Source organism: Carassius auratus, chromosome 19, assembly GCF_003368295.1.
Source record: "Carassius auratus strain Wakin chromosome 19, ASM336829v1, whole genome shotgun sequence".
Classification (NCBI taxonomy): Eukaryota; Metazoa; Chordata; class Actinopteri; order Cypriniformes; family Cyprinidae; genus Carassius; species Carassius auratus.
Genome location: NC_039261.1, coordinates 13,101,604 through 13,128,086, shown reverse-complemented (window position 1 = coordinate 13,128,086; position 26,483 = coordinate 13,101,604). Strand labels below are relative to the sequence as shown.

The 26,483-nt window shown below is 37.6% G+C and overlaps 2 protein-coding genes across 4 annotated transcripts in view; one reads left to right on the top strand and one right to left on the bottom strand.

The window, feature by feature from the left end:
• The window catches only part of znf704 (zinc finger protein 704), a 47,769-nt gene extending 28,336 nt beyond the window's left edge, over window positions 1–19,433 (top strand). Inside the window, exons 3-9 of one of the 3 annotated variants that reach the window (XM_026288993.1) lie at window positions 988–1,091; window positions 1,879–2,120; window positions 6,655–6,755; window positions 8,352–8,610; window positions 9,582–9,692; window positions 10,089–10,186; window positions 11,261–19,433. In XM_026288993.1, coding sequence (XP_026144778.1) covers window positions 988–1,091; window positions 1,879–2,120; window positions 6,655–6,755; window positions 8,352–8,610; window positions 9,582–9,692; window positions 10,089–10,186; window positions 11,261–11,372 — 1,027 coding nt within the window. In that variant the 3' untranslated portion in view covers window positions 11,373–19,433. Of the gene's footprint in view, window positions 1–987; window positions 1,092–1,878; window positions 2,121–6,654; window positions 6,756–8,351; window positions 8,611–9,581; window positions 9,693–10,088; window positions 10,187–11,257 lie in introns of all 3 variants that reach the window. The other 2 variants (XM_026288992.1, XM_026288994.1) reach the window with 2 other exon arrangements.
• Window positions 19,434–20,076: 643 nt separating this feature from the next.
• On the bottom strand, window positions 20,077–25,868 carry LOC113120185 (tumor protein D52-like; the record flags this gene model as incomplete). The annotated part of the gene is made up of 7 exons (XM_026290127.1): window positions 20,077–21,997; window positions 22,072–22,120; window positions 22,671–22,712; window positions 23,648–23,674; window positions 24,910–25,011; window positions 25,271–25,419; window positions 25,695–25,868. Coding segments are annotated over 7 exons (666 nt in total), but the record flags the coding sequence as incomplete, so codon positions are not given.
• Between the last annotated feature and the right edge of the window lie 615 nt (window positions 25,869–26,483).

Below are 26,483 nucleotides of genomic sequence, written 5' to 3'. Positions count from 1 at the left end.
GCGCCTTTGGCAGGGCGGCTCAGGTTCTCCCAGGAGAGAATGAGCTGACAGATGAGAAGATTTATTACTCCTTCCACACATCAACGCATTCATCGTCCATCCTTCAATCACAGGCACAAAATACCCGTTTGAGATTTTACAGATGTCCTTTGCTATATAAAAACACTGTGTCTTTCACACAGCCTTCTTTTGTTGTTTACAAAACTGTAAACGCTCCAAGATCAGCCGCTTCGTTCCCATTGCTGAAACGGGTGGCGTTGAGATATCATCATACGCCATCATGCTATCATAAAGAGATGTGTACACTTCATCGGTGAGTGATGGGAGTCATCTGTCAGCACAGATGTTCCTGTTCTGTCCATCACAGGAATGCTGTGCGGTGCAGCTTTGGAGATCCCACAACAAAGAACGCAGCAGCTGGCATGGAAGCTCAGAGCAACATGTTTGTAATCATGTGAATCAAGGAAGTCTGTAATACCTGAGGAGAGTTAACAGTAGAATTTGCGTTCATCTCAGGAGCCCTGGTGGCATTAACAGTTGTCATTGGATTTGACTGGTTGAAAGAACTTCTAATCGATCCTCTATTTAGTGACTGATTAGAAACGTGTATTTTTAATTCTGTATAAAAGTAAATTATAAAATTGTGAACGTTTTTTTTTTTTTACACCGACTTAGCACACGGACAGCTGATTAGCTTGTTAGCCTATTTCCTGCCCAAATATTCAATTAATACTTTTTTTTTTTTAATCCCTTGCAAAATATTTAGAGCTTTGAAAAAATGCAAAAATCTAAAGTCTCTCCCTATTGTGACGTATATATGAGTGAAACGTCATCTCAAACTTATTTTTGTCTATCAGGATTCTTTGGATCATTTACAAGTTGTTGTGGTCTCGTGATTGTCAGGTGTTCGATGGAACAGATTATAAGAACAGGAATTTAAATTTTTTAATTCATGGTGATTTTAAGTACCGTTTCTTGCTTTTACAGGAAATCAGAGGAGGAGGTGGACATGGATAAAGTGACAGCTGCCATGGTGTTGACCAGCCTGTCCACTAGTCCTCTGGTGCGCAGCCCTCCTGTAAAAGTTAGTGGTAAGTCATTTTAGATCACACCACACCATGATCTCAGCCCTCATAAAATCATTTTCACACTGTCTGCTTTGAGCTGCAGAAACGGCTTGCTCTACACTCAGCTATTTCCTGTTTTCACAGTCACATGTGCATGAACAACTATCACATGAGACAGTAGTGTACTAGTTCAGCTGTCATGAGGCTGACTTTTGCTCTCTTGTCATCTACTAATAACTTAAAGGGGTCATATTCTACACTTCCTGTAGCATTTTATTCCCTTAGGTACCTTTAAATGTTAGTAAAGGCATCTTTTAGTTTCAAGGGCCATTCTTATTCTCTATCTGACTTCCCACAATTTTCTAAGACTTCTATATTTATGACAGTATGTTTTCACAGCAAAAATCATTATTTTAAGTAGATTCAAGAGTCATAATGAAATAAAAAAAAAAATCGCATAAAGAAACAAAAAAGTCCAAGGCAAAGAAGTAAAATGTTGTCATTCATGTTGTATGTCATGTGGCCCCTTTGAGACCTTGATGAGGATGTGTTATAACTTCTGTATGGCTTTAATAGAGTACTATAATTGTGGCTTTTATGTAATATAATTAGGACTTTAACTTTCTGTTATTACAGTGTGTTACAGCACTGCTGCACACTGAGAGTTTCATAAGCTAACAAGACATTTATTCACTCCTCATTACACTTAATTGAAAGTTTAGTGTATTATAAAGCAGTATATATATGTCAGGATGATGGTAATTACTGCACTTAATGTGTCTTTATACCTTCACTGTGTCTCTCCATACAGAGGGTCTGAACGGCTCATGGAAAGACGGAGGCTTTACTCCATCCAGCTACAACAGCAGTGGATATTGGAGTTGGAGTGCGCCCAGTGACCAGTCCAACCCATCCACGCCGTCCCCACCCCTGTCTGCTGACAGCTTCAAACCCTTTCGGATGCCCAGCCTCAGCGGCCCACCAGATGACAACATCGATGAGCATGATGGGAACAGCTTGCTGTTCGACGAACCCATCCCACGCAAACGCAAGGTGAGCGGCTGTCATCTCACCTTCACTTATGGAGATTTCATCGGGCGTAACTTAGTTAAATGTTACTATAGGAATAATGGATAAAGGGGGATAATATATTTATGACAAGCGGCACACAAATCCGCAGCCATCCTGCAGCACGTTTCTGGCAGGGTTTGTGATCCTTGAAGTGAAATTTAAATGTAATTTAAAGTGAGACAAAGACTTGTATTTGAGTGCTGAATACTAGAGGGCTGATTTGCATATGCATCTGCTCTAAAAACAGCTTTCTACATTTTTCGATATATTCAGTATATTCATTTTAAAATGATTGGCTGATTCAAATGAGACCAATCAGATTTGGGTTATGGGTATCAGGTTATGGGTGTCTGCAAAATCTAGCATCAGTTGAGTTAAAGGGATAGTTCACCCAAAAATGAAAATTGTCATTAATTACTCGCCCTCATGTCGTTCCAAACCCGTAAGACCTTTGGAAAACAATTAAGATATTTTTGATTAAGTCTGAGAGCTCTCTGCATAGACAGAAATACAACTGACACATTCAAGGCCAAGAAAGGTAGTCATAAAGTCATAATATTACGGTTGAACCACTGATTTTATCAATGTCCTTACTAGGGGTTGCACGACTACTGATTTCTACTAGTCGATTTTTTATTTAAAAAATACTCGAGTTACTCGACTACTCGTGGTTCATGCTACTGTAAATGAAAATAATTAAAAAACTATTTTATCAATAAACGCTTATTAATTCATAGCCTTATGCAACAATTACATATATAATTGTCAAAACTATTATGACATTACATATTAACATTTTCATGAAACAGCCAGTATTGGTATTTGTGTCTAACAATTAAAAAAAAATCATATCTGCATTCGGATACAACGTCGTACAGTACTTGATAAGACCGTTATGGCTATCTTTTTTTTTCATAGCTATCACTGAACAAGTATGCAGTGTTAAACTAAAATAATTATTAATTTCTGAAAGAATATTTCATATTGTAGCCTAAGGTTTAAAGCATTGCCTTTTAAATATATACAATAAAACATGTACGATGTATTATTATAGGTGATATTATTTTTGCCAAGCTCTGATTTCTGAGAGATGCACGGAGAGACAACAGCAATGCTGTGTTTGATTTGCGCACTTTTCACTCATAAAGTTTACATTGATTCACTTCACACTCGTGATTTTAAAGGTATTATATTGCTCTGATTGCATGGCTCACCTGTTATGTAGCAAACTCCGGACTGTGCCAGCTTCAGCTGAGTATTCAGGCAGAATTATTCCTTGTCTGTTATTAATTTTTGAAGCCATTATCCATGCCATTCGGAATAAGGTATTCGGCTTCAGGCACACCCCTATTTACATATATAAATTTTACATGCAACATAGATAAGGTCATAGAAAGTAACAGCTACACGCAATATTGTAATCCTAAAATTCACATCATACTTGCAAACTCTTTGTACGCATTATGGTTAATGCATGCTTGAGTAGTCGATTGTTTCCGACAGCGCCGACTAGTGGTTGAAGTAGTCGATCACTTGACTACTCGACTAGTCTATGCAAGCCCTAGTCCTTACTATCTTTCTGGGCTTTACCTATGCAGGGTCAGAAATCTCTTGGATTTCATTAAAAATATCATAATTTGTGTTCTAAAGATGGACAAAGGTCTTACAACTTTGGAATGACATGAGGGTGAGTAATTGATGACAGAATGTTCAACACTGACTTCTAGGCCTTTCAACCCTGGAAATGTATGGCAATTGTACATATATGTATTTTTTAAGGGTGCTAAAGTCAATGTATATGATTCAAGTGATTTGATTAATTCCAATTTATTTACAATATAAGTTATACACTGAATCTTCAGGACTCAAAATATGCATTTATTTAACAGACATGATACAACGACCTTCCAACCCTAATCAAAGAACTGCAGCCACAAACCAGTGCAAAAACCTCTTTGTTCAGGTCATTTTACCTGTTTCAATGCAGTAGAAGAAATATGCAGTTTGAGACCTGAATCACGATTAGATTATTAAATTTTTTTTTGACAGCCATTATAATTTGTATTTTATTCCTGTATGTGACATTAATATTTCCTGAATTTAGAGAAAGATGTGTAAAAGTGATTTATATGTGGTCTTATATTAGCCTTGCAGACAAATTATTTGAGAAGCCGTGGGCACATATTTCTTCACTTTTAATAACATACTATCCTCTCTAGGATGTGGCTCATTTGGGGGTGTCGTTACTAGACATGATGATGCTGTGTAGAGAGGCAATTTACTTGTCTTTAGGAAGATAAGTTACCAATGCAGTAGGCTGCTCACAGGCACCAATCTACTTTATCTTCCAGTTTGTCAGTTGCATCCCAGATTCTGTCAGTCTTCCCTCATTTGTGAGAATGAATAGACCTCCTTTATCTCTGTTATTGTCTCTCCAGCTTAGGATTCCAGGACAACAACAGTGCCAGTGTTTGTCAGTGCCCTGTTTTCATTTTCACTACTATAATGCAGAATATGCATCGTATAGACATATTATACAGAAATAATTAAGCAATTTCATTATGTTAATAAAAAAATAAAAAAATTGGAAAATCTAAATATGTAATCAAAGGAGGGCTGGGTGATATCTCATGATTTAGCGATTTCACGGAACCGGATTTACTGAATAGGTCCACATGATCATATCGTTAGATATAATGCCCAGCCATAAATCAAAGCCCTAACAAAACATACTTTGATGGTACCATGGTTATGAGATGGTGAAACTGCAGTTTTTTTTTTTTTTGTAGCACTGAACTGTTGTTTTCATATATATATATATATATATATATATATATATTTCATATATGTACAATATGTACATAGTCACTCCAAGTTACTTCAAAAAAAGCATGACGGTTCTGTGGTATTAACCACAAAGCCATGGTGTTACCGTTAAAAACTTTCAAAACTGGTAGTTCATTGTATACTGACTATTTACCATATTCATGTACCATAGTACTTACACCCCTTACAAAAATTACTCTGACAGTTGTATGGTACAGTGATGGTAATATGTAAAAGATAAGACAAGTAAACAATCATCAATTAAATATGTGTAAGAAACGAATTAAAAGCAACAGGACAAAAAAAATAAAAAATACAGTACAACGGTTTAATAAGAAGTGCTACGGTACATACAGTACATTGTAGGCTATAAAGTAATCAAATGTATAAAAACACTGCATATTCTTCACTGTGTAAATCAAATATGTATTACTTATTAAAGTTACAAAAGTGATTTAGTCAAGAGCAGTGAGAGATTTTCTCTTTTGTTGTTTGATTGACATGAATGACAGACAGCAGGAATATTAGACTGCTGTCACTTTAAGAGCTGCTTCTTCAGCCATTTGCTTTCACTTAAGACCTCAATTACTGTGTTTATTAGGATACTTGCCAAGATGGGCATTTTGAAACCTACGAGTGTGTGTATTTAACCGATCAAGACCTATAAAGCATGGACAGCGTGCACATATAGTGAAAATTCACTTTTACTGCTCATTGAATTTCAGTGGCTTAAAATCACTTGTTTTTAAACAGAAATGCGTAAAAACACATGCAAACGATACGCTTTTCATTAACAAGTTGCACAGCAACATCACGTATGTAGCCAAAATAGAGACAATAACCCAAAATCTCTACTGTGTCTACCAGTATATCGCATATATATATAATTAATAATGCTGTTGATGAATAAGTGCCGTTCCTTTTAGAATAATTTCTAGGAATTGCTGTGGAACCATTAGCTGCCTCCCAACCCATCAATCAGTCATATCTCAGTGTCTTTCCTGGCAGCGTCTTCTAAAGGGCCCTTCCTAAAAGAAGAAAAATGGCAAAGCTTTCTGCTTTGACCTTCAGCTGCCTTCTAGAGCGTCGACTTCAACATGAGGACACCAGCCAGTTCGAACTATGTTATTAATTAGGAGCTGGTTTATAGCACTGGGAATTGTGGCGCTATTGTCATTCAGGAACATGACGAACCGATTAAGCGGGAAGGAGCTGCTTTGTTTGCCAGACCAACACAATGGCCATCTAGAGAAAATTAAATTAGCATCATATCAATGGTAAACAAATGTACCACATGCCACTGGCATAATAGAATATGTCGAGAGATCGAAAGTATTAAGACTTTCAGCTTCACTTATGTTCACTTGTGCTTTCAACCCGACTGCAGTTTTGACACGGGAGCTGCAGTTCTCAAATGACAATTGTGTAATTTGTGCAGACACACTGCGTAAAAGATGACATGAGCTTTGAAAGATTGTGCTATAGTGTCACTCTCAATGTAGACCAATTACCAGCCTCAGAATAAAGCAAGGGAGACGTCTAAGGTGAGCGTCCTTTTGAGGCTCTGGGCTCTGCTCACACCCCTTGCATCCCCCGTGTCAGGCCTTTGTGAGTGTCTGAATACAGGGGACAAGAGGTCTGCTGATTGATGTGGATTAGTGTACTCACTGCGCACCTGTGTCCCTGACAGAACTCCATGAAGGTGATGTTCAAGTGTCTGTGGAAGAACTGTGGGAAGGTCTTGAGCACAGCTGCCGGGATCCAAAGGCACATTCGAACCATTCACCTGGGGTAAGGCACCTGTGGTATAAAAAAATAAATTCTAAATACTTTTTTTTTTTTTTATTCACTACTTATTCACTAGCAATACAATACATTTTTACCTTATTATTTTATTTTTGCCTTGTACATTAACACTAATACAAACTGTTGATGAGAGGGGTGTTTGTTACAGTACCCTTCACATGTTTGGGTCAGTATCTTTTTCAGCAAAGATGCATTAATTTGATCAAAAGTACCAGTAAAGACATTTATAATATTATTATTTTTTTCTGATGAACTATCAATTCATCAAAGAATTCTGAAAAGCAAAAAAGAATTTGGTTTCCACAAAAATATTTAGTAGCGCAACTGTTGTCAATAGTGTTTCTTGAGCAGCAGATCGGCTTATTAGAATGATTTCTGTAGAATCACGTGACACTGAAATATGGAGTAATGAAGATGAATTTTCTGCTTTGCATCACAGGAATAAATTACATTTGAAAATATAATAGAAACAAGTTACTTTAAATTTTAATAATATTTAACAACATTAGTTTTTACTGTATTTATGATCAAATAAATAAAGACTTTTTTCCTGAAATATTTAAAAAATATTACCAACCCAAAATGTTAAAATGTAGTATATATACTGTACACCAGTATATAAAATTAACTCCATGAAGTGTGTGAAAATAGTGAAAGTATGGCAGTTTTTTTGTCATGTTTAGTGTACTACTTTGTGTATCCACACAGATATTTTTATAGTCATGCTTGCACCCAATAAACCCAATACATCAGCATGTGCAAACAAAAAAAAAAGACTTAAAGATTTCTTTAACATTCACATTTATTACAAAAAAAAAAAAAAAAAAAAAACCTTTTCCAAAGTACATTTTTCATCAGACAGGAACCCATTCACATTTGTATGGTGTTACACCATCTCTTGGCTGACATCCATCACAGTGAACTCTGGATAGCCTATAGTGAGAGATAAGAGACTGAAGCCTGCTCCTGATTCAATGTCAAAACATGAGACTAATTCCAGCAGGATTATCACCACACTCACACTATTACTGCTGGGCACAAAGTAATGACAGACGATTGTGAAGGAAGGTTTATGTTTCTCTCAGCTGATGTCTAATTAAACCGCACAAGTGTCAGTTCTGCTGGAAGATAATGGGAGGATTTCTGAGAAGATCTCATCTTTCAGAAACATGGTTCAGTAGAAGGACATGAGAAACTAACAGTTATGTATTAAGTAACCTATCAAGTATGATATGTCCAATCATGGTATGTGAAGTGTAATGTTGAACAAAATCTTACTATGGTAGTGTCCAAATTGAGTTATGAAATCAGTCTCAGACTATAGCAGGTTTGGCTGTTTATTAAATTGTATTAAATGAATAATTATTCAATGTTGAAAATAGTCAGTTTTCTCAGTATTGTGTTGAAATACAGTGATTTAACTTAACTGTCATATTTTACACTCATAAAAAAAAGTATAGTCCTGTATTGTTACTGTATAGTATAGTGCAGAACTGTAAATAAATTATAATAGTTGTGTGCACTAAATGAAAGCAAATCGGTGTCAGTATTAAAATGTTTCTTTGGTTTGTCTCTCTTCAGGAGGAACTGTGACTCAGAATGCAGTGACGGAGAGGAGGATTTCTACTACACTGAGATCAAGCTGAACACTGACTCTGTGGCGGACGGTTTGAGCAGTCTGTCTCCTGTGTCCCCGTCTGTGCTGTCCCCCCCGCCGGGTTTGGACCAGAGACAGCCGGATGGCACTAACGGAGCAAAGAGCGAGAACAGCACCAACACCCCTCTCAGCCGCTCTGCTCCCAGTGCACTCTACCTAGTGCACACAGACCACGCCTACCAGGTACAGCCCAACCAATCACGATGGGCTATACATTTACATAACATTACATCACTTCAGACTTTGAGTTTCAATCTGATGCTTTCAGAACGCAACTACTAGACAAATACAATACGGATATGACTTAGCATTTCAATGTAATTTCAGAAAGCAAGCTGAACATTTAATATCAGAAAGTCATCTCGATATGAAGGTCAAGCTGTGCATAAAGACACCCTTCAGTCACAATATAAAGCATGAAAAGGTCACACGTGAGGAGAATTATGATAAGATTATGTTCCTATTAATGGGATCACATACAATATCATTCAGAAATTTTTGGTCAGTAGGATTTTTTTATGTTTTTGAAAGAAGTGTCTTTATGCTTACCAAGGCTACATTTATTTAATAAAAATACATTAGAAATAGTAATACTGTGAAATAATATTACATTTTAAAATAATTGTTTTCTATTTTAATACATTTTAAAATATAATTTATTCCTGGGATGTCAAAGCTGAATTTCCAGCATCATTACTCCAGTCTTCAGTGTCACATGATCCTTCAGAAATCATTCTGATTTGCTGCCCAAGAAACATTCCCATAACAGCTGTTTTACTTTTTTGTGGAAGCCATGATCGTTGAGTCTTTGATGAATAGGAAGTTTAAAAAGAACAGCGTTTATTTGAAATGGAAATCTTTTGTAACATTATAAATGTCTTTATTATATTTGAGAAATAAAGCACAAAAACAAAATAATAAAATCTGAAATAAATCACTTGTATAATAATAACCCTGTCAATGTTTGTAAAACCTATACTGAACTGTCACATAGCTTTGAATTGGCCAATAGCAAGGGTGACCAATGAAGGAAAGCCTATTTTTTGAGTACTTTTAGATGCTGTCAAATTGGTTAATACATATATCCATACAGCGCGGTCATAATCAAAGGCCCGTAGAGACTACAGTATATCAGTGTGACTGTCACTTCACAGGCCACAGCCCCTGTCACCATCCCCTCCACCAGCTCCACTGGCTTCACCCCCTCCAGCAGCAGTTTCAGTATCTCCTGGCAGTCCCCACCCGTCACTTTTACTGGCACCTCTGTGAGTACACACACACACACACATATATTCCTTTGCCCATCACACACATTCACACACTGAACCACAGTGTGCCTTGCAATAGACTGTCCCTTTATATACACACACACAGTAGAGTCCTGGCCGATTGTGTTTCATAATCGTCTACTGCTCTACCACAGTTAGGCCTCTCATTTGATGTCAGGTAACTCAAATGTGCAAACAGTAAGTCAACACTGATACATAACCGAATACACACATGATCACAAAACAAGCTGAGCAGACTGAATTTTATGCTCAGTGTCTCTATAAATTGTGCGTTGAGATTTTTATGACAGGAAATGGATGGATGAATGATGTCTTTGGCCCTGTGTGAGGGATGTTAACTCTCTCTCTCTCTCTCTGTCTGACTGACTACAGGCTTCTCCAACTCACAGCCGGACGCAGGGCTTTGGGGAGCAGCGCTCTCAGACCATCGCAGTGCTCTCGTCTCCCCCCAGAGCTGCAGGCTCACTCAGGTACAGTCTTAACTACACTTACTTTCAGTCTTAATTTAAGAGTTTCACATCAGAAGAAATGAGCATAGTAAAGCAATGGCTGTGTAAAATGGTTAGACTTGATCAAAGCTGGAGGTGTGGCTCCTGTGAGGGACATTTTTACACATTTTATGGGTGTCCAGAATCTAGTCGCACATCATAAACTCTTTAAGCAAGTTCTACTCTCTGCTTGGTATGATGCCAGAAGCATGTGGTCTTGTGTTAATAGTAGGGCACTATATGAAATCCGTTTTTTTTTTTAACCAAATTTTTTTTAATTTGTCAGGATTAATTTTTTCCCATTTGAATTATCCAGAATTAAATTTTTTCTGTTTTTATTTTAATAGACTCTGTTTTAATGGTTAAATAAAATTGCATGAATCAAAATTTAAGAATACTTAATTGAAATTACAATATTTAAATGTACCATAATTAACAGCAGTGTATTAAAAGTTTTTTTAAGGCTCTATGAAATGTTCTTTTTTTCTTTCAAATTCGATTTCATTTGTACCACATTCTGTTTTCATTTAATTTTCTGGATTCCATTTTAAGTTTTCATTACATTTTAATAATCAGAATTATGAAGAATAGGCAGGATTCATATTTAAATAGTATTTTGGTGTGTTTGGTTTAAGTGTACTACTGACCTACTTTAGATGTTTTTCCATCCAACATTTGGTAAACTCCTGCATTTACAGTAAATTTCATATTTTGACTGGATTCCACGATTCTGTCCACGTTGTCCACATCGTGGAAATCATAATGCCCTATAATATACTGTAGGATCATATTTAGACACTGAAAGGTACCATATTGGTTATCAGATATTAGATAATTTTTGATTGTTATTGTATATTTAATTATGAATGCTTATTTATTTCTATTTTTACATATAGATTTAGAGCTCCAGGCACAATATGATCCAGTATCAACTAATTATTTAATCCAGTTTTAATTCTGGAAGTATCATTTTTTTTGTCTAAAATGTTTACTTTTGTATGTTGAAAATTGTTTTGTGAGACCATTTTTTGTTTTCTGTCATATGCTGTGCAGTAGGAAGTCACGAGGCGAGGGAAAGAAGTGTCGTAAGGTGTACGGCATGGAAAACCGAGACATGTGGTGCACGGCCTGCCGCTGGAAGAAAGCCTGCCAGAGATTTGTTGACTGAAACCGCTGCGACAACTTATACACAAAAACAGGGTGGGCTTCCTTTGCATGCATAGCTTAGTGAAATACGTCCCTTCTCTTTCTTATTGACGACAGCCCCACCTTGTTTCACCTTAAACCCACATGGACTTTGAGGGTCAAACCCTTATGCATTCCCTCCTAAACCAACAGATGCACTCCCAATCTTTGCAGATTTCCAACTCACCCTTTGAGGCGAATTGCTTTACACTGCAAAAAAAAAAAAAAAAAAGACTTGGGATCCATCTTTTTGTTTGTGTTCAGTATACTGCTTAAAAACATTCTTGTCAGTTCCTAAAGGACCAGTCAGGGCAGGACCAGCCTCTGGCCATGCTCTTTTTAAAAGAGAAGAAAGCTCTCTTTCAGACTGTGTAAGTGCTATAAAACCCAACTGGAGAAAGTGTTTCTTTTTCCATGGGCACATTTTCACACTTCTCCTGCCCATTTTACTAAAGGTTAAGGGTTGGACAGCCAGAAAACCCTGTCTTCTCAAGAATGTACTACCACAGGGGTTTGTTTTGGGATGTTGACTGAACCGCTCCCCTGAATGGAAATTCCTCAATGCAAAAAAATAGAAAATAATACAAATAAATATGGGAAGAGAAGGACTTTCAGCTCCCCCTTTCAGTCATGCTGACACAAGCAATTGCACCTACGAAGGACGAATTTTATATTTCTGGTTTTATATTTGCGTTTACCAATAGGACATTTCTTTCAGGGATGCGATCAGTAAAAGCTAAACCAGCAGTTAGATTTAACAGCAAAGAACTCAGTGCTTTTTGTCACAGGAATACCTTCTTGCTACCAAAAAGGTTTTTTTTATGTGCCATTTTTTCTTTTTTTTTGCTTTGTGTGTAACGGACTTCAACAGAATGAAGTACAAATACTGCGATCATTAAAACCCAATGGCACAGACTCGTATCAAAATAAGCGATCGCAAGGACCAGCCATTCAGGCAACCTCTCCTTCCCAACGGACTCCATCTGCAGGAACGAACTGCATTCATATTAGAGCCATATGAGAACCATGGTGGTTTCACGCCACAGTCTGTTGCCTAGAGAGGTTCAACCAACATGCCCAAGTAAAGAAAACTCTGCAAAGTGGTTAATTTTACCTCTGGAAGGTGAGGAGCTCTTTACCTCTCACCTTTTTCCTGACCTCACAGGTTCAAGTAGGAAGTAATAAAAAGCAAATGCCACATCTACCCCAGCACAGGAGCTGGAAGCACTCAGGTGTGGTGGTGTTATTCTTCTGTAGTTGGTACAGTATTGTGTAACACGGCAGAACACTGGTCACAGGAGGATGGACGTCTCTTTATGATGGTCTTCTTTGAAAAGGATGACCAGAAAAATTGTCCCAAGATGTCAACACTTGGTTTGGCTCTTAAGGAATATGGCAGCTCGGTTGGCATTTGTAAACTGGAACTGTTTTGGTGGCTCCGATACAGTCCAATATGATATCGTCTACGTAACATCAACACAAGCTAGTTAACTCATTATAAACCTGCAAACAATGCTTATTGTGATCAACTCATTGTCTGTATCTGTTTTGTTCATCACACTGTTTTCCTTTCAGTTACTGTTTATGTGTATATAGGTAAGGTATATAGTATTAAACCCCACAAACAAAATGTTTTTTATGCCTAGTGTAACACTTGGGTTTTATTGGTAGAATGGCTTTGTTCACACTGCACATAAATCAGATTTGGTTTCAAATCCGATTTCAATTATTCGATCCATTTGTACGTACAATGTAGTCAATATCCTATGTCTCCACATGGATTATTTACATATACTATAACCATCATGCTGACAAGTTATTAAAAGAGACTCATAAACATCTAAAAGGACAGTTATTGGAATCTGATTCCAATTCACACCAAAATGCATTAAAGAAATATGATCTGATTATCACCTGGTATGGATGTGGTTTGGATCTGGTTCATAAACATCAGATATCATGTGGTCTTCTGCAGTTCAGAATACAAAACTTGATATGCCAAAAAATGGCCTTTAATTTAATGTAATTTCACACCAAAAATGGATGTGGTTTGGATCTGTTTTTTTTTCCCCATGTGGTCTTAAAAAATAAATAAAACTCAATAGATTGACCAAAAAAAAAATGCAAATCTGAATTTTTCTGCATATGTGAATAGAGCCAGATACTACACGAACAGAAAACACTTTAAAACTGGTACTGGTTTAGTGTCTAAATAGAAAAAAAGAAAATCCAGAAACGACCATGAGTTCATGACTGTTTCTGCATTTTGATCTATAATTTTCCTTCCTTTTTCTCACTTTCTGTTGACACAATTCAACAAATCTTGCAAGGAAAAGGTCTACAGGGCCTTGCGTCTTTCTGTATGACTGGAGGCAACCTGTTTGTGAAAGCACAGCTATACTGAAGCAACACAAGCACCCATGGGCTCTAGCACTCCAATTCTACTCAAATGCCTATTGAAACTTTTTGTGATCTTGTGCCAGAGATGAAGTTGAGTTTCAATAATTAATAGCTGCATATTTTGGCCCCTCCGCTGGTGTGAGGAACATCTCAGAGGCTGCTGCTTGTCCCTCCATTCCCTTCCTGGTGCTATTTTAGACCAAATGGTCTAAGAGATCTCACAGGCATTTTATGTAAGAGGGCAAGCTGATGTCTACAGCTGTTTACATTCAGTATATATTGGGGAAACTCTTTCCATCACGTTTCTACAAATGAGACTTATAGGAAGTGGGAATATATTTGAAAATGTTACCTAAAAATATGCTCTTGCCTCGGATAAGCTGTTATATGAAGTTAAGATCAGGGTGCATTTGGTTTCTAATGATGTTTCACACACCTGTCACCATGGTGCTTATGTATTGGCTGCAGTTTTGTTAGCTAGGCCATGGCGCATTACTCGTGTTCATTGGGGGTGCTAGTGTTCTTGTGCACAGGCCTTTGTTTTGTTGTACAACATGTAATTTAACACACATATCAAGCTGCAACATGAGTATGGTGTGTTTTCACTATTTACTTTATCGCCAACTTCGTACACAGGTTAAACTGTTTATAAATTTACCTACAATACTTATATAAGCTACCTGGTAAACAGTATTTAGGACTAGTGCTGCTCATGAATACCTACTTGGGTCCATGTCTCATAATAATGCAGTACAAAGCTTTTATTGCTCAGATCCAGAAGGATGCTGAGGTGTTAGCTGTCTTTAGCCTAAGTAGTCTTCTCTGGTTCTGTGTAAACATACCATATAGGTAATTAAAAACAATAACTAATAATGCTATTATATTACTCAAAATGTGTAACTGTTTTGATCAATATTCTAAGCTACTTTTAACACACTGGTGTGCAGATCCTAGGGAACAGATTAAGATACTTCCCGTTCTTAACTTTCACCAGGTCCAGAGTTTAACACGCTAGTTTAGCTGCTTTAAAAGATGCAGAAAAGTCTCGCCATCTCTTTTCCCATGCATCGATGTAGTGCGATGTTAATCGAATACCCATATGTCTTTGGTTGGTATTAGTGTTGGATCTGTGCAGATGTTTTGAGTGGGTGTGCTTATCCCATGTCAGACTGACCCAATCTGACTGTCTTTGCATAGACTGAATCGTTTGTGTAACTCCAAACCGCCACTCAGCTATAGCCGGATGGCAGATGGGCCACTAAGTAGTCTACTTACATAACTTGTGTGTTTGTGTCGAGCCACAAACAAGGAGTAGAGACCGCTGATGGGACTGAGTCTGCAAAAAAAAAAAAAAAGAGGCTGTAGTCGAGAGGAACATTCCAGACTGCACATTTAAATCTTTTTGTTATGAAACAGCATCATCAGGATGGAACTTACTCTCTTTTAGAGGGCTTATAATCTCTGCCATCATTGGACAATATTGGCATCCTGCAATGCATGCTACCAATAAATAGCTGCTGGGTTTCCATGGTTTATGATAAGGTCATGTCTATCCTGCATGGAGAGGGGCCCTGAGAGGTTTCGTTTTTGTTTTCCGTGGAGGGGGCCAGTCCCTCTGACCACTTTCAGGAATGTATTTGTATGAGAATATATAGGAGTCTGACTGTGCCTTGGTGAGGTCTGAGATTGTGCATGGAGATGCACAGAAAAGCAAAGGAATGTTTCTGGTGTCGGCTGGTCTGAGTTCATCAATTTGTCTGGATTTTAAAGTGTGGGAGTGGAGGCCCTTTTTCTAGTGATTTGAGAACTAGCTCTTGCTTTTTTCTGCTCAAAGAGTCTTTTGATGAATTTGAAGCTTGAGGGGTGGGGGGGGGGGTGTCTTTTCCCGGTTGTGCTTTGTAAATGATTTTTAGCTACAATATCGTAGTTGTTTTTGTCTCGTTGTTTTCATCTCCCATTTTGAAAACGCAGCAGGAAATGTTTAATCAACATTTCAGACAGGGTTTAGTTAAATACGGCTGTGTTTTAAAAACTGGGGTGCGTTTTTCTTATAAGATGCTTAAACAGTGAGATCATCCATTATTGTCAGAGACTAAAACTCCAGCCTATCAGATAGGACCATGCACAGAAGATCTTAGCGTTATGAATCGCAAGCCTGGTTTGATCCAGATACCGATTTATGTTTCCATCATGTCTCTCAAGAAGGGCTGCATGATGTGGAGGAAAAGATTTCTGTCATTACAAGATGATGTTAGCTGCATATTGATTTAACAAATGCACATCATAAACAACTCAAACTCCGAGTAGATACAGAGATGTTTATGTGGAGCAGCGTTTACTGTGACACTGACAACCCCAGATTATGAGCTGCTCATGTGTAAACGAACACAGTGCTGCACTTCTGTCTGAAACACGCTTTGTATATATTTATTAAATGAAATCGCAGCCTTTGTGATTTGATTATTGCATTAAGCCATTTCATGATTTGGGTTTTAATTTTGATTAATCATGCAGCCCTATCTCAAAAGATCTCAGAGAATAAGCAGGACATAATGTTAACATGTTTGTCTCAAGCCTTTTTGTTGTGAGAAAAAAAAAAACATATCCCATCCAAAAATCATAAACAAGTCGCTTTACATCTTGAAAATAAGATGCCAAAAGACCCCATGGGAATGTAGGCTCAGTTCTCTGAATGGATTATCTCACTGCTGACCTTCGTCAATCAAGAACCATGCTAACCTCAAGAACTCAAAGACTGTCGCACTGGATTTTTACACTTTTTCAAGTATTTGCTGATCTAACTGTATTTTTTAATACTGCATGTGCATGCCGAAGAAATCATACAAAAAATATGATCTGAATTTATGAATGTTGTTTGTGATGTTTTATCTGTAAAAACAGGCACAGGGCAGGCAGGCTGCTGTTACTATAGGAATGACATGCAAAATCCACTTCCTCTGAAAATGTACTCATTTTCATTATGTGATTTCAGTGTCTTTTCATAGTCGCTCATTTACATGCTACGTTCTGAAACAAAGGGCACATTTTTAAAAGGGACCGTTCAACCCCCCAAAAAATAATATGGATAACAGGGCCTTAAATGATAAGAACCACTGCTATAAGCTGTTTTGTTTGGAAAACATCTCTTATTGTGTACCAAGTAAAAAGAAAGTCATATGGGGGGTCATATTGCTGCCATAAAAACAAACAGATGCTGATGATAAAAGAACCAGCTTCTGATCATCGTAGCACAGGCGATAATAACAAATGCCTGATGGATACTATAAATAAGCACTTCGAAATTATCTAAAGGAGAGGACCAGTTCATCTCAAGGACCAATTTGGTCAGCCCAAACTGTGCTTTTTTATTTTTGGTTCACACATTTCTGTCCCATTGTCTGTTCTTTTGACATTCCTGATTTTACAAGTATTGTTTGATGTTAAGAACGGGCATCTGATGCCTTGTGCACTTGATGGAAGTATACTGTGTAAAGAGAAAAAAAAGAGGAAAACTCAGGATGTCTTCATCTTTCATGCTGCTGCTAGCAGAAAAAAATGCAGCAGTTGTAAAGCCATAAAGGAAAAGAGGTGTGTTTGGGTGACCCATGCCATTTACCAAAATTATTATTTTGACCAGTAAGCAATGTCTAGACTGTATTCAATAACTGTGTTTTATCCATCATTGCACACTGACTATATGTATACTGAAGATGTTCATTGAAGAAGGTACTTGATATCTCTATGCCAATGTGAAGGATAAAGTTATTGATGGGGGACAGATTTTATTGTAGATGCAATAGCTATGAATGTAGCTATGAATAAATGGATGGTATATTTATATGCTTATAAAAGATAATATAGTTTTCCTGAAGAAGGACACCCTTGAATTTGGCAGGTTAAAAAGAAGAAAGAAAACCATATTATGCATATAACTTTGTGACATTAGCACTAACGAACTGAGGATTAGGCCTACAGTCGCATTTGTTACCAAGGTTCAAATTCAAGAAACCCAAAGATTATTCCTGAAATTAGACGTAATACATCACAGCAAATAGCAAATACTCTGTGCAAATGTCACTTAAAATTAACGTAAAATGACAAATGTGAAACTTTGGTGAATTTTTGCGGGCAAAGTAATGTTAGGCAGTTATCAGTAGTGCCATTATCTCAGAGGTCACTTCCAAACCAAGCAGCTTTATATTGGTAAACACATGAAATTTCTGTGTTAACGGGTCAACAAACTAGAATCTGATGTAAAATTCGCGAGGGAACATTTTTCACCTGACGAATCCCCCGCACTATATTCCTAAATGCTTGGATTGCTAGTGACATGGCTGCATTTTGCCTCCAGAAATTCATCTACAAAGCTCGAAGTGACTGCACATTTAAGGGTCGTTCACACAGAAAAGAAAAGGCCCAACGAAATGTAAAAGAACAGAGTTTTGAAACGCTGCGTAACGGGCAAATCAAAAGTAGCGCACATAAAGATTGAAAATTCCATTTCTTCCCTATTCCTCCGCCGCTTCCCGCGCGGTTTCAAATGCAGAACTGCGTTCGCTGTGAACATCCCCTTATTAAAACTCGAAAGTGTTGTTTATCCGCCTCTATATGCGATGTAGATGTCGCCTGACACACAAGGACCTGTATTTGAGGTTATGAGATAAATGAGCGACCTTTCTCAACATGAATAACATTAATTACATTCATCCCGGGTTTAACACAGACGTCGCGTGCCAGCTCAAGCCGAGTGCGTCGGAGTGACGTTTCCCGCCGTTCGTCCTCAGGCTCACGTGCATAATCCCAGCGGGGCTTTGACCTCACGGGCTTCCTCGAGCTTTTCATCCATGTGAACCCATCATAATGCATTTCAGAAAGATGCGAGGTGCAGGATTAAGAGGTTCAGAGGGTTTTCTTGATGACGGCGAGTGCTGCTGAAGGCTGTAACAATTAACTTAATGGAATGAAAACAAATGTAGCCCTGTTGTTTAACGGTGTCACGTATCAGCAGAGAAGAGGGCCTTAATTAGAGGATATTTTTAAGGCTTCGTGCCACTATATTTTGTCATTGTTAGTGTCTAGTCTGTGTTCACTCGGATACAATTATGCAATTTTATGCTATAGTGCACAGGTTTACACGGCAACACCTGACAAATATAACTCATAACAGACGGAAATAAATTATTTTTTACATCGCTCGCATTTACTCGCACTAGTCTGGATAGAGGGAGCTGATGGTATTTCATTATCTGGACTTGATATAAAATATCGCAATACATTAACTGAAAGCACTTGCTTTATGTACAATGTCTTATACTGTTTATCTAATTGCACCGTTTTGTTCCTCCTCGTCTCCCCAACGTTCAATAGATTTTAATCTCCTTTCTCCTGAGGGAGAAAACACTTGGTGACTGTTATTATTATCTATCTATCTCACTTGCTGGCTGTACTAGTTTTTACTCTGAGCTGTGTGTAAATAGAAACTGCCAATGTAATTGTGCTACGGTGACAATGTTGTGGTGCTCGTCAGTGCCGCTGTTGTTGTTTTCTTTGGTGTAAAGACCTTTCAAATGTGCCCGTGTTCATACGAGCTTCTGGTTAATGGTCATGGAAAAATAAAGACGATTTTTTCGGCAGCTGTTTACTATACAGTGTCTACTGGTGTGTATTTATTAATTTAATTATAACATGGGGTAATGTGCTTATTTCAGAAACTGGGCTTGATTATAATAGGTTGCAGACTGAATTGTTAAGAGCTAATTAGCAGCCTTGGGTCATACTGTGTTTAGTAACACAGAAAAGAAAAGCAGACAAGGCTTTCAAGTGTTTGCAGACCCTATGGTAGACTTTTTTTCTCTCTTAAGTGAAAGACTAATTAAAATATCCTTTAGGATATTATGTATGAATATAACTGTGGACATAGCGTATGGGAAACGGTTTGCGCGAAACAATAATAGATCTCTTAGTTATTATTTGTCCATACGTTTATTAAAAATGTAACCCCCACATACTGTAAAACATAATACATTGACACGTCCTGCTTATGACCATAACTGAATATATTCCTGAGGACTGTGGGCCAGAAATTGGCTTGAAAATAACTAACATACTGTTTCTAAAGCCAATTTTTCTTTTTTTTTTCTTTTTACAATGCCACCATTAAACAGTTATGTTGACATATAAAGTTATCTTGAGAAAGTAAATATTAGGGTGCCATCTAGTGTCCTGTAGCGGTTATACAGTTGTATTGACTTCCTGCAAAATTTCAAATAACGACTGATGGACAAAGACAGGTTGTATTGCGTTTTATTAGGCATCAGACATACAAAGGAACAAATGTTCGTATTTTTTGCTCAAAGTAGTTTCAGTCTTTCAGGATGCTAATTATAAAGGAACATGACAGCAGATTCGACTACTACACTAGTAACCCAGGACAAAAGCCCACTAGAGACATTCAGTATAAAGTAACATTCATATTCAAAAAATGATGCAAGGAAAGAAGAAACAACACCTTAGCTACAGTATGACTGGAGTGAGGCAGAACAGGGATAAACCGAAACATTTTTGGTCCCACTAGAGATTTCCACCCTCCATTTAGTATGTCACAACACAAAACACATAAAACTTTGTTTTAAACAGATACCTCCTAACAATATTCCATATTAGTATTATTTTATTTTAGATGTCAACACTAGATCTAGAGCAACTGATCAGACATGCTGAACTTAAACATCTGAAAATGTCTTTATACTGAATTTTTTTATTTATTTTTTTGCAGCAAGCATAAAACATTTGCTTATCTCTGTATATCAAAGCAAAACACAAAAAAAAAAGGAAAAGCACACTCAATTTATGAAGCAATAATGAAATATTACCATATGAGAACAGATCTAACAGTTAAGTACCATTGCCCCTGCGCTCCAAAGCCTTTAGCAACCTCTACCCTATCAGAAATTTTATTAGATTTTATCTACGTTTTTTTTTTTTTACATTGTCAATAAAAATATTATTTTTTACTTGTGCAGTCTTGAAGATGCCACAACAGCAGGTACTACAGTGCAAGCGGCTCCATGAACCAGACAAACAATACTAGAATTAGTGCTTAGAGTTGCACTGGATCTAAGGCTAACTGTTTAACATTGACACTTTTTGCTTTTTGTGCTGTGTTAGAGTTTAAAACAACAGGAAAGAAGTGTCATGTAGTCTAGAAGACTAAGACAGCTGTCCCTCTCATAGTTTGTCCTGTTTTATAGGTGTACAATAAAATGCAGCAGTGGTCGAATTACAAAGCCATCAGAAACACCTTTAAAGTGAGATTAAACCTCCCCAGTTTTAGCAACAGAAGGCACTGGGATCTCAGTGGTGTGACTATACTAACGCTACAAAATAAAGAGAAATTAAGTTACAAAGCACATACACTCAAATCTGCTCATTATATGACACAAACTCTCTAAAGCTAAATCAAGAATCCAAAATAGAGAAAAAGAGTAATAGTGTAACATCACTACTGTTTGATCATATTTGATATTAATGCTAATAATCCACTCGATATACTTTAAATGCAAAAAATCTTTTAGTTTAACGTATACACTTAGAGACAGAACTCATTTTCTGAGTTTTTGGCATTTGTTTTAAAAATGGCAAAAGGAACTAAATACACAGAGAATTTTGGTTAATTTGGCTGGCAATTTTAAGTAGCGGGATGTGTTACAGAGAATGTACACAAACAAAAAAAGTCAAATTCAATTACATTTAAATGATATATAAAGACTTTGGGATATTTTCTGTAAAAAGAAACATTTAGGGACTTCTAAAGGACAGCCGGGACCTCTCATGTAGGCCAGCCTGAAGTTAGGGGTCAGAGGATATCATGCTCTGACAGTGCATGAGCAAACATGCATCTCACATTCTGACACATCTGTTCCAGTGTAGGACTACCACGTCCCGTCTGGAAATGACCCAGACTCCAGTGGAAAACTAGCCACAGAACAAAGCACACTGTGACTATGAAGAAGTGCTGCTGTGGAGTAGAAGAAGAGGGATAGGAGGTCATGAGGAGAAAGAATGGGAGCGTTAGAAGGAGGATCCTCAGTGTGGTTTTTGATCTGGAGGACAAGTTCCCTCGGGGTGTTCAGCCACTGGCTCTCCATCAGGTGTGGATTCTGAAACCTCTTCAGCATCGCCTGTCGATGGCGTCGGGCTTATCTTGGTCTGTAAAGTCAGAGACGAGGTTGGAGTTTTTATTTACCTCACAAGCAGTGTTGATATAATCAGTGTCGCTTTACCTTTAAGGTTTCCACTTTCTCCTCAAATGACTTGAAAGTGGGCGTGTTTCTGCAAGAGACATGATAACGATGTAAAACAGACTGAATCTTCACACCTCACAATCCATATGGTGCTAAAAAGGGTGTCGGTATATCAAATGATTTGCTAATTCATCTGCTATAGCTGTGCTCCAAAACCTAGCAAGCTAGCAAATGTTAATTTATAAATATTTATATTTAATCATTTAGCAGATGCTTTCATCCAAAGTGACTTACAAATATATTTTAATCATTACTAAAGCTAGAAATATTTGTCAAATGAATGTTTTACTTTCATGGAAATGCTTGTTTGAATAGTTAGCTTAGCAACATGCTAAACACAAGACTATTACAATGAACTGTAGACATTGATGAATCTCTTATTGAATAAATCAACAATCAACAATGAACTATTCCTTTAAATACTGGTGCAAGATGTATTTATTTTAAAATATGAGAAAAAAAAAGAACAAGGAGTCAAAAGAGAGACAAAAAACTTGCATCAGTCAACTGACCAATCGAAATCAAGTATTCCTGAAAAATATAGAGGCTTATGTGGGTCTATCAGAACTAATTCTTACCTCATCACCGGCATGCTAGCCGAATGCTGTATGGAGCGTATACTATCCGTCAGCAGTAAAGAGGAGCAGACAGGAGTTAGCCAAAGCCGTGAGTATCAGACGAATTATAAGAGGGGAAATAAAGCCATGCACCTACACACATCTATGAGTTCATAATAAGCATGAAATAACACCTCAGCTCTTCATGCAGTGTGAAACGGAGTAAGAGTATAAGGCTTTAATCCATCAGGGGTTTAAGACTTTATTACCGGTATCACTGACACGGATTCACAACACAGCTGGGACGCCCAATTCGGATGAATAGGGTGTGTGAGAGAATTAGCAGGGAATAAACAGGGTTTAAGCACGTCTGTATCACTGTCAGAGGGGATGATATGTTCAGCAGAGCGACAGCCAGAAGATCGATAGTTTTGTGTGGGACACAAGCACACATACTATCTATGAGGAATGCTGAGAAATGATGAGAAATGATACTGCTTTTTAGACAGAAAGCAGGAGGAAAATCAGAAAACCTAGCATAAGACTGATGGGAAATTATCTTATTAACTCAAAATGACAAAATCATTTGCACAATGCTTTTAAGTTACAGGTATATTTCACCCAAAAGTTGTCATCATTTACGTCAATATGATCCAATGTCATTTTGGACTCCACTGACTTTTATTGTATGGACAAAAAATTCAATGGAAAACAAGTTTGGAGTAAATGATGACAGTTGTTTTTTTTCAGGTGAGCTATTTATCTTTTAAAAAAATCTAAAACTCTGAATTGCAAATACCCATTCAACTTGTACATTCACGCACTAAAGCAGAGGTTTAAGAAAGAAAGGTTTGCATGCTTTGAAAAAAAAAAAAAAAATGGGAGAACTGCACTACCTCTAAGTACATGCCACACTATAAAACCATTCATCACACTACTGAGAGGTGTAGCAGCCAAAATAACCAGCTTTTGTTTGAAGCCACTGTAAACAGTCTTACCCAAAAGAATTGGAAAATGACTGTAATCTGTAAATGGCAGAGGTGTCATTAGCGAAAACAGTTAACTGCTGTTGCCAGCGTTGCAGCAAGAGTGTCGTAAGATGGTGAAATTGAGCAAATGTCAGTTGCTTAGACTTCAGAGTATGATGTGGGTGTCTGTGGTTAATGGTTTTATTCTATCTCAAATTTGGTAATTCCATTGTGCGTGGGTGTACAATTCAGTCCTTTGCCATTTTGTCCAGTAGTGTTATGCTAAAGGCACACGTATGTGTAAGTGGTGATCACACAAGGCTACATTCACACAGTCTGTTTGGGATCAACGAATCTATTTGACTCTCAAAATGTCCTGTGTATCAGCGTCAAATAATCAACATAGTGATAGAATAATGGCAAATATCAAAATGTTCAGTTGTGTCTTTAAATTCAATGTTTATTCACCCTAATGTTGTTCCAAAACAGTAAGATCCTCATCTTTGGAACACAAATGAAGATATTTTTAATAAAGCCTCAGACATAAGTTATTTTTTTTTTTTTTTTGAGAACGGAATTAGAGAGTTTTGAAGATAGCTAAGGTCTAGGACTCAAATTCTTGAAGACTGCTAAAGGGCTGGGATTGAGTTGGGCAGGTCATTCCACCAGAAGGGAACAGTTCATTTAAGTTTAAGTCCATAAAAGTGATTTAGTGCTTCTTTGTGATGGCACAATCAAGCAACATTCACTTGCAGAACGCAAGCTTCCAGAGGGCACACAAGTCTGAAGTAATGAATTTAGGTAAATGGGTAGCAGAGCCAGTGGTGGTTCTGTAGGCAAACATTAACACCTTAATTTTATGCAAGCATCTATCGGTTTTCAGTGCAAATTGATAAACAGAGGTGTGACGTGCATTCTTTTTGGCTCATTAAAATTCTGCAATCTGGTTTACATGATTAGAAATGTTATGAGCAACAATTACAGCTGCTGCTTGAGTTGACTGTGATGTTAAACTGTGTTTTATTCATGTATTTCATTATGTCATTACCTCTGCTTGGCACAGCCACCCTGGTAAAATAGATTTTAAGTCTATTAAGTTTCTATTTTCCTGGTAATATAAAGGTTGGACAAATCTGCCTCTGTGTGAATGTAGCCAGAGTGGTTTGGAACCGAGAGCATTAATAGGTATTAGTAAGTATTCACTTATTCAGGTGTTACTAGGTCAAAAGGGTACAAAGGATAGTTTGATCAAAGGATGAGAATTTGGACAAGGGTTCAATTTCCCATCTCACCTCACGTCCTCTAGCTTTCTAGTAATGGCTGAGCCCACGCTGGAGAACGCCGTCGTCGCCTTCTGACCCACTTGGGACAGGGTCTCTGAGGTCTTCTTATACCTGTCAGCACAGACGGGGGACAGATGTGTACAGAAAATGAATACAACATAACCGTAAAACACAAGATCATGTTATTCTAACAGCTGGAGTGAGCTAGTTAAATCAAGCACATTCACAACTGCATGTCTTTAATGCAATTCAGCCAAATGGCAAGTGTGAATTGCACAGCAGAAGCATTGACAGATGGAGCCGCTCCTCCGCAGCAGTACGAGAGGCAGCGGGCGGCACGCAGCTGCCCGAGGCGAGTGAGGGCACGTACGCAGTAGAGGTGGTGACTTCATGCCAGCCTTTGCTCAAGTTCTGTTTGAACTCGTTGAGTGGAGTGATGCCCAATTTCCGCTTGATGTCTGCCACCTGCTTCTCTTTGGCCGCCAGCACCTGAGAAAGAGTCTGGATCTCATCTTCCACCTGTAAGGAAACAGGATAGAAGAATTCACCTGACACGGAAAAAATAGCTGAGTGTGGTGACACTCATTAAGAAAAACAAAATCCAGTGGACTGATGGGTTTATCCATGAGCTCCAGTCAGAAGATACGGCATATGTTGAAAGAGTAAAGAAAAAGGCACTGCAAAATGAGTTCAGCCTTGAGAATAAACCATATTTGCTTCCAAGACAATCTCATCCATTGAATGAAGCATTTTTGGCTGGAATCTGAAATATAACAAGACTGAAATATGCAGACCTTTGCTAGCTCACTGTGAAGCTCTGCTTGCTCTTCCTCAGTTAGGGCTGTGAAGGGCGAACTGGGCACTGCATTCACTGCATCTTCGCCTACTTCTGGGATGAAGTCTGGACTCTTGGGCCCTACATTAAAAGAACACACACAAGCTTGGGGTGAAAAACATTTTAAGTTGATTTAGAAAGCCAATAAAATAGCTAGTCTAAGAAAAGGTTGCAGGCTTGAACCAAGTGTACCACACTTCCTGAAAGTTAAACCCAAAACATTGTGATTGCCCCCTGGTGGCTGGCTGCAGTATATGTCATATTACCCACCCTCTCCATGAGTAGAAGTCTCACATTATGGGAAATAAAATCACACGGAGAGAGATACAATTACAATTAAGAGACAAAAGTTTTATTTACCAGAAACTCAAATAACGTTGGATGAAAAAGTTAGAATAACAAGTAAAAAGTTGTATAAAAGCAACAAATTCGCATTCATTTTTTTAATTCTGAGACAGAAATTTACTTTTTTCTAGTGATGCCTTTTAGAAGTTCTGTAAACAATATACATGTGATATATTTGTGATATACATTTTAGCATCAAGTTTATATTTAGTTGAACTGTTATTCTGAATGTAAGTGCTATTAGCTCAGTGGTGAGAATGACTGGTTCAGATTTAGAAATCATGTAGAGTCAGACGTCAGGCCAGAAGGGAAAAGGAGAAACATGAAGGAAGATGAGGAGGTCAGAAAGAAGTCATGTGTCAAAGAGCTTTAAAACTTTATAAGGTGCGTGTCACATGATGGA